At 40.0% G+C, this 8,707-nt stretch overlaps 2 protein-coding genes across 2 annotated transcripts; both read left to right on the top strand.

Annotated features, from left to right (window-relative positions):
* Nucleotides 1–1,035: 1,035 nt before the first annotated feature.
* LOC116192680 (dirigent protein 5-like) lies at nt 1,036–1,874 on the top strand. The gene has a single exon (XM_031521292.1). The coding sequence runs from the start codon at nt 1,086–1,088 to the stop codon at nt 1,683–1,685; it is 600 nt and encodes a 199-aa protein (XP_031377152.1). The 5' UTR covers nt 1,036–1,085; the 3' UTR covers nt 1,686–1,874.
* A 2,023-nt stretch (nt 1,875–3,897) lies between these two features.
* Nucleotides 3,898–7,592, top strand: LOC116207303 (probable serine/threonine-protein kinase PBL5). Its single transcript, XM_031540213.1, has 4 exons — nt 3,898–4,086; nt 4,130–5,597; nt 6,283–6,389; nt 7,365–7,592. Exons 1-4 carry the CDS (start codon nt 3,898–3,900, stop codon nt 7,590–7,592), a joined length of 1,992 nt encoding a protein of 663 aa, XP_031396073.1.
* Nucleotides 7,593–8,707: the final 1,115 nt, after the last annotated feature.

Raw genomic sequence — 8,707 nt, 5'->3', positions numbered from 1 at the left:
GACTATTTCTTGAAATCGATACTAGCACTTGACCAATCAGAGTTGCACAACTCGGGAACTATAATATTGTAAATCTATTCACAAGTATCACCCAACTGAAGGAAAGTTCTAAATCTTCTTGATGGTTGGCTCCAAGTCGATGATTGTTGTGAGTTGTCTTCGTTGGATATAAGTTCTGAGCTCGACGAATAATATTAAATTTTTCTTTTTTACCAAAGAACGATATAATTTTTTTCTCAAAATATAAGAGAGGTCAATGATGTCCTATAGTACAAAGAAATGGAAAGCTAAAAAAAAGGAGCAAATATCGTACAGTTGATATGAGGCGTTTGGTTTCAGAGTCAAAGTAACTTTGATTTTGATTGTAGAAAAGGACAAATGTTGTATAGTGTGTTGAGTTAAAGTTAAAGTTGACTTGGGAAATGTGTATTTTTGTTGTGTAGTGGGTTGAGTTAAAGTTAAAGTTTTTGTGATTGTAATTCTGAAAACAAACGGGCTAGGTCCTCTTTTGAGACTTTTGCGAGTAATTCTACAGGCATGAACCTGGTTGTTCAGGATCAAAGAATCACTTTGAGCCCCAATCTTTTTCGGTTATAAGGGAAAAGGTCTAGTAGAATGAATTAGAATTTTTAATACCCGTTTAAAGGGGGCACGGCTAGTCCCACTGCGAGTATCGAACATGAAATCTCATATTAGGAAAATCATGCGCCACTACGCTATACTGTGTTGAGTCCCAACTTTTTTCATCATAAATAGAGAAAGGAACCTTTGAGCAGCTGCTGCCGTCCCAAGTTAACCATTTCAATAAAAAGACATTCACAAGGTAATTGTTGGCTATGTGTCAAGTGCTCTCTGATAAATATTTAAGTGCACATGTACGTTTGCATACTTTAAGATTACGAATCAGAGCATTTTAATTAATCTTCCTTCCCTTCCCCCCCTTCCTCCCCTCCCCCCACCCCCCCCCCCCCCCCCCCCCCCCCCCCCCCCCCCCCCCCCCCCCCCCGGATAATTATTAGTATTAGAGACCTTTCACTTATTACGTACTTCTTATAAAGCTGAACTGACCGGATATATTGATCCTCATGTACTTGCCAAAGCATCAGAATAGCAGCAAGGTCGCCATGAGAGATCAGATCATGGATAAGTCTTTCATCTTCATTTGCCTCCTCCTGCTAACAATCATACCGGTTACTCTCCAAGAAGTGCAGAAAAAGCCGATCAAGAAGCACGAGCCCTGCAAGCGGATCGTGCTGTACTACCATGACATCATCTTCAGGGGCAATGACCCCGTGAATGCCACATCATATGCAGCCACAAATGCATCGGGGATAGGTTCGTTTGATTTTGGCAAGGTGGTCGTGTTCGATGACCCGATGACAAGAGATCAGCACCTGACGTCCCCGCCAGTTGCGCGGGCCCAAGGTATGTACTTCTACAATGTGAAGTACGCGCCCAACGCGTGGTTTGCCTATAGCGTGGTCTTCAACTCAAGCGAGTACGAAGGAACGCTTAATATCGTGGGAGACGATATTATAACAGAGAAGACCAGGGATTTGTCTGTCGTGGGTGGGACAGGAGACTTCTTCATGACCAGAGGGATCGTGACTTTTGAGACGGAAAATGTCGAGGGGACTAAGTATTTTCGCTTGAAAATGGATATTAAGCTATACGAGTGTTATTAGACAGGTGCATATTTAGTCGAACCTTTATGCGTGTGGATATATCCCTCGACGTAAGCATATTTTATTGTACTTCATTAGATATGTATACTATTTATAGTCTCTTTCTCTCTGTTTTTTTTTTTTTTAAAAATTAGAATTCATAGTCTCTTATTAGATCCGTGAAAATGCATCAATCCATGGATGAATGTGCATCTTATAACGTGTTTCTTCATGATGGCTCGACACGGACCATTAGCAACGCATGTGTTTTTTTTTTTTTTTACTTTTTCAGTCACAAAGGAGGCCCAATGCCTAGTACAATAAAAAAAATTCTAAATAACTAATAAAGTGACATGAATAGTCTCACTGTATATCGAACCCGCGACCTTTAAATCAACAAGCGAGAGCGTGAGTCACTACACTACACTCTCTTTTTTATTAACAAGGTATGTTGATTATTAGGAATTTCCACTCAAATGATACACATTCCTCAATTCATAAACTTTTGATGCCTGCCTTGGACTAGTTAATTGATAATATAATTGTGTCCATAATAAATGATGGTACCTGAGGAAATGGATTTAGTGCAGTGACACAAATAACCGTTCAAAACTATGAGGTCCCGAGTTCGATCCTCGTCAATGGGGCTTTCACCCTCTTTAGTTAGCTTTTCTTTTTCTTTTTCTATTTCTATTATTATTATTATTAGAACATAGGTTTTCTTTGTGATTGAATAAAAAATAGATGGTATTCCTTGTATTTCTCGCCTAGGGATGAGTACTAATGTGAAGACACTTTTTTTTTAAAACAAAATCCGGGAGGGTTTGGGCGGGGGAGAAAAATCTAGAACGATAGATTTTTTTTATAAGTAATATGAATTTTATTAAATAACTAGGAGGTGTCCGCAATACAAGGATATTCGTCGTACATGCGGATTGAAACATAATTTGACATGAAGCCTTAGTGGCCCAAGTCGTGGGCACGACTATTACCTGATCCTGGGGGCCAAGACCAAATCCAATAAGCAAACCTAGTCAAAAGAATTCTAATATCTTAGATAAGAGATCTAAATGCCAAGGCGAGGATGATTTTCTTTATTCCATTGCTGATCTTTATCGCTTTTTGGAGGGTATTCGTAGCTAGTCTGATATGAGGAAGAGTCGTCCTCAAATCTCCTCGTCAACCCCACCTTCTGGTTGGTTCAAGTGGAACACCGACGGATCTTCTCTTGGCAAACTTGGTCCCGCGGATATCGAATGTACTCTCATAGATTCATAAGGTCTTATTATTTGTCTATTCTCATTTTCTTCTTGCATTACAGATTCAAATCTGGCTGAGTTGCTGGGAAATTAGATGTGCCCTACAAATCTCCAATTTGAACTTCATTTTCCTCAATTCCTCTCTCATTATCGAGTCGGATTCCAAGATTGCTTTATCCTAGATTACTAAAGCTATCGGCTCACAATTGAAATATTGGAGCATACTCCGGGACATTTAGTTGTCTGCTATGCACTTCACTTTTGTTCGATACCAACTATCCTAGAGAGTCCAATAGTTTTGCGGACTGTTTAGCCAAATCGGGCGTTGATAGGCCTTCGGATTTTATCGCCCGATTATAGGGGTTGTCTTATATCTCTTTTGCAAGTGTCTCCTTATGCTTCTTTTTAATTGTGGTTGTAGGGGTTGTTTCTGATCATTTCGTAAACCTACTGTGATTTTCACCTTGTAAGATTACCTCTTGATGCGGCAGAAGATGTGACAAATCGGTACCTAGAGAAAAACAGGTTCTGACGATCATGTCTCATTGAAAACGGCATCCAAAGCAAAACTCAAGGCATATGGCCGTGAAATTTCAATATTTTAGGCGAATTCCATGTTTAGGGCCTCAAACAGGCAATTTTATGTTAATTATGGTGTTTTTTACAATTTTAGGAAAGTTTATTTCTTTTTATGCAATTTAGTTTTTTTAAAACCCTATTTAAGCTTTGTGTAAGCCTAGGGCTAAAACAGTTAATTCGGATTTATCAATTAAGTTGTGGAGCTACCGCGCTCTTTCTCCCAATGTCGGATTTGTTTTCGAGTTTGATGCCTATTCCTGATATTCATAGAATCAACAGGTGATAGAAGGTCGTAGTTCCGGTATTCGTGTGCGAATCAACAAGTCTATGACGGGTTTTTTGCGTGTACGCTGCGTCAATTGGTATCAGAGCCTACGGTTGATCTTGGATCAGCGATGCCACCCAGGAGGAGGGATCGTGTGGAAGATGTTCATGACCGTGACAATCTGCGACATCTGAAGCAGATGGATCAGAGGATGGATTGTATGTTGGGACAGCTAACACAGCAGATGGCTGCACTTATGGAGAATCAGAATCGGAGAAACCTAATTCGAATTCTGACCCTGATCGAGAGGAAATCGAGGGTGATTCCAATTCTGAAGGGAGGCGACTTTGTTTTCCGAAGAGGATCCGTCTAATGACACATTTTTTGTAACGGGAGGCGATGGAGAGCCCAAGTTCGACGACGATGAAGAGACTGTGACAGGAGATTGGGTGTTCAATTTGATGTGTGAGGAGGAAGACATGGAGAGTGAATCTACCGGAAAGAAGATAACTGTTGTTCAACAGGTTTTGAGACTACCAAGCACGCAATCCTCTGCCGTTGTCTATCCTGATCAGAAGCATAGCAACAATGTTCAAAATGATGATCGATCTTGTGATTTGAATGCAGAGCGGGGTGCTATTGTACCCATTGGATCTAAGGGTGTCTGTCCTCTTTCACTTGACAGTGCCTCAATGAATACTCTAAAGGAATTGGGGGGCCCACATGAAAAATATTCTTCCACTTGCAGATTGTTCAATTATGAGGAACTTTTGGTAGCTACTTCGGACTTGATGCCTGAGAATTTGGTTGGAAGAGGTGGAAGCAGTCAGGTCTATCAAGGCCGTCTCTCTGATGGCAATGAACTGGCAGTGAAAATCTTGAAGCCATCTGATGATGCAGTGAAGGAATTTACTTCGGAAATTGACATCATTACTACCTTAAATCACAAGAACATAATATCCCTGCTCGGTTTCTGTTATGAGAACAACAGCCTTGCCTTGGTCTATGATTTTCTAGAAAGAGGAAGCTTAGAGGAGAATCTTCATGGTGAAAAGAAGGATCCTTATGCATTTGGGTGGCGAGAGAGGTACAAGGTCACGGTCGGCATAGCTGAGGCACTGGACTACATACATAACGGCTGTGCTCGACCAGTTATTTACAAAGATGTGAAGTCTTCAAACATTCTTCTCTCTGAGGATTTTGAGCCACAGTTATCGGATTTTGGATTTGCCAGTTGGGTTGCAGATCTATCGTGCCAAGTGACAACAGACGATGTTGCTGGAACCTTTGGTTACTTGGCTCCAGAGTACTTCATGCATGGCAAAGTTAGTGACAGAGTCGATGTTTATGCATTTGGTGTTGTAATTCTTGAGCTTCTATCTGGTAGAAAGCCGATCGGTGGTGAATACCCAAAGGGTCAAGAGAGCCTTGTCATGTGGGTGAAGCCCATTTTGCAGTCTGGGAAGGTTTCCCGATTGCTAGATCCAAGCTTGGGAAGTGATTATGACCATGAACGCATCAGAAGAATGGTTTTAGCCGCTACCCTTTGTGTCGAGCATTCGCCCCAAACTCGTCCTGAAATTAACCTTGTATTGAAGTTTCTCCAAGGTGATGAGGAAGCAATAAAGTGGTCAAGGGGAACCTTTGCGATTATTCGGCTAGTTAATAAGCTCTTGAAGGGGGAAGTAGGGTCCAAGACTATTCTCATTCCCAATGGAGAGAAGTTATCGGTCTTCGATGCAGCTATGGTGATAGCTCGAACGATAACAATTCGAGGGCGAATTCTCTCCATCCATGGGAGAATGGTGCGGCAGAAGACATGGCAAATCGGTACCTGGAGAAAAATAGGTTTTGACGACCATGTCTTATTGGAAACGGCCTCCGGAACAAAACTCATGGCCTATGGCCTTGAAATTTCAATATTTTAGGCGAATTCCATCGTTTATGGCATCAAACAAGCAATTTTATGTTAATTATGGTGTTTTTTGCAATTTTAGGAAAATTTATTTCTTTTTATGCAATTTAGTTTTTTTAAATCCTATTTAAGCTTTATGTAAGCCTAGGGCCAAAACAATTAATTCGGATTTATCAATAAACTTGTGAAGCTACCGTGCTCTTTCTCCCAATCTCGGATTTGTTTTCGAATATGATGCCTATTCCTGCTATTCGTAGAATGAACAGGTGATAGAAGGTCGTAGTTCCGGTATTCGTGCGCGAGTCAACCAGTCTATGACGGGTTCTTTGCGTCTATGCTGCGTCACCTCTATTAATGAAATTTGAATGAGTTATCAAAAAAAAAAATGCCAAGGCGAGGAACTGGGATTGAGTATGGATTCCACTAACAACAGAGCATCACATTCCCCCCAGATCTTGTTCCACCCACTATTTGCAGCAATGAATAGAGCTTGGAGGGCAGATTGTGTCTCAGCATAGAGGGGGAATGATGCCTCGTACGATGGCGTGCCAGGAGAGGATAATGTTGCTGTCCATTTGTGCTGCAAGTCCCGCAATACAGGTTCTGTGCGAGCTCCAATCAGCATCCTTGTTGAGCTTGATGAGATCGGAATGTTGTTCCAAGGGTGGCGTGGAGCACGATGGATTGGGGTCTTGCTGATGGCTGAGGTGAACCCCAGATTTGGATTGTTCTCTATATGCAATGTAAATCTGATTAAGCATTTATATTGGATCCGTTGTTTTACCTGCATATAAACAATCATTTCTCAATTTCCAAAGTGTGTACCAGACTTTGGAACCACATAATGTAAAAGCATTCAAATCAATCCCATTTATTGTAAAAGTGGAAGGAGGACAGAGTATAAAATTAATGAGATCCTGAGGTGAAGAAGAAGGGAAGCATCCGTCAAGTGGTTTCCGTGGTGATTCCTCCAAGCGATTCGGAAAAAGCATGCACTCCTTAAAGAGATGCTTGAAATCATTGCTGCTGGTACGACATAGAGGACATGAGCTATCCTCTTGTGTGAACCATGGGAGGCTTTCACTAGCAATTCTCTAAAGATGGAGATCTTCTGCAACCACCACAGTCACTGCCATAATCACCTCAGCAAATCCTAACCTTAAGAAATTAACTTTGCTCAGAAACGCATCTTTAGTTAGCAGTGACGAAGTCTACCATTAAGAAAATCAAGGGAGCAAAATAGATTCTTATCTAATAGCAACGGAAAGTCAACACTCTTGTTCCAATATATATAGCGCGTTTGCCTTCAGTTAGTTGATGCTCCTTGGGTTTCGGTGAGTTAGAAACTTCTGAATTTTCGTGACTTTGGAGACTTCTAGGAATTTAAGTACTTCAATTAGTTTAGAACTTTTTGACTTTCAGGAATAAGCTGACATCACGGTATTGTGCCATTTGTACATAGGTTACTCAATATTAACATAAGTTCGTCCTACTTGGGATTCTCTCACACGACACTTCGACTTTTAAAACACACACACATATGAGAGAATAATATTTATTACAATATAAATTTTTATTTTAGATTTGTTATTTCAACTTTTTGAGTGGTGGTCGGGAAGGGCAACGTCGACTAGGAATCCAACATTATTGGCAAGCTCCCCTATCTCCATGCCATCATGAAGGAGACCCTCCGTCTCCACCCGTCCGCCCTCCTGCTAGTTTCCCACAGCCCGAGTGAGGACACCCTTGTTGGTGGCTTCACTTTCCGGAAAGGCACCTGTGTCTTCCTCAACGTGTGGGCCATCCACCGTAACCCGATGCTGTGGGCCGTCCAGCGCGACCTGACGCTGTGGGAGAACCCGGCTGAGTTTGTCCATGAGAGGTTCCTAGTGCGACCCGGAAATTATTAAATTGAGACAGAAGATTCCGTGCATCATCAAGAAAACGGAAAATAAGACGTAGAAATCCGTCTCTGTTTTTTAGATGGATCAGAAGACAAAAAAATTTGTCTCTCAATAATGAGATGAAAATATGTCTCAAATTTCCGTCCCTATCCATATGAGACGAAAATTTCTATATCAAATCTCCGTCTCTATGGATCATGATAATTATTAAAAATTTGAATATTTATTTCTCTCTTTTTCCTTTTTTTTATTCTGAATATTCTTCTTCACCTTCTATAAAAACCAAGTCTTCTAGGATTTCACACTTGAAAAATTAAATAATTTGACTATTCACATACCAAATACGTCAAATAAGTTATTAATTGCTCGTATTAGTTTTGGGGTTGAGTGTAAATGAGATCACAAATAGCTCGATATATGAATATAAATTATAAAAAGTCAATAAAAATGTTTCAAAAACTATTAAAATAAAAGAGATGAATATTGATTGTACATTAAAGGTTTTATAGATAAAATAATAAATAAATTACATACAAAAGGTGAATATTATTAGGATAAACTATACAAATTACAATAAGAGTGTAGGTATTTGACAAATGAGTAATAAACTATACAAATTACAATAAGAGGGTAGGTATTTGACAAATGAGTAATAGAAAAATAAATATTAGTTTTAAAATGAAAATTTGTGGATATATAATAGTAAATATAATAAAATGTTCAAAGGTAACAATAAATGGAAGTAGCCTAGGTGGCAACATGCATGCGTGTTAGGGTGAAGACATTGGTCCTAGTCTTCGTGAGTGCAAAGCCCACACAGTTAAAGAGATAAATTTGTGCTCCCTTCATGCTTGGCTGAACTAATATTTTTTTTTTCATTTACATTTTTTGACGGGTTTCAGTCTCAAGGATTGATACATAATTTTCCCTCTCTAATGGAGACACCGAAAGTTGGGCCTCTCTTTTTGTCTCAATCGTGAGACGGAAATTGAGATCAAGGTTGCCAGAATCGCGATTCTACCTAGAATCGGTTGATGGTCGTAAAATTGTGAATCGCGATGAGAATCGTGAATCGTAAGATTCTACCTATAATTAAAAAAAACATATATATATATATATGT

The sequence above is a fragment of the Punica granatum genome, chromosome 1 (genome assembly GCF_007655135.1).
Source record: "Punica granatum isolate Tunisia-2019 chromosome 1, ASM765513v2, whole genome shotgun sequence".
Taxonomy (NCBI): Eukaryota; Viridiplantae; Streptophyta; class Magnoliopsida; order Myrtales; family Lythraceae; genus Punica; species Punica granatum.
This window is presented reverse-complemented; position numbering and strand designations above follow the sequence as displayed.

Bases quoted from the DNA above. Each gene is read 5' to 3' on its own strand.
- LOC116192680 (XM_031521292.1), top strand. From the start codon at position 1,086: ATGTACTTGCCAAAGCATCAGAATAGCAGCAAGGTCGCCATGAGAGAT.
- LOC116207303 (XM_031540213.1), top strand. From the start codon at position 3,898: ATGCCACCCAGGAGGAGGGATCGTGTGGAAGATGTTCATGACCGTGAC. The intron at 4,087-4,129 runs GTGATTCCAATT...TTTTCCGAAGAG, and splicing joins TGATCGAGAGGAAATCGAGG to GATCCGTCTAATGACACATT. The intron at 6,390-7,364 runs GTGAACCCCAGA...GCCATCATGAAG, and splicing joins GGGTCTTGCTGATGGCTGAG to GAGACCCTCCGTCTCCACCC.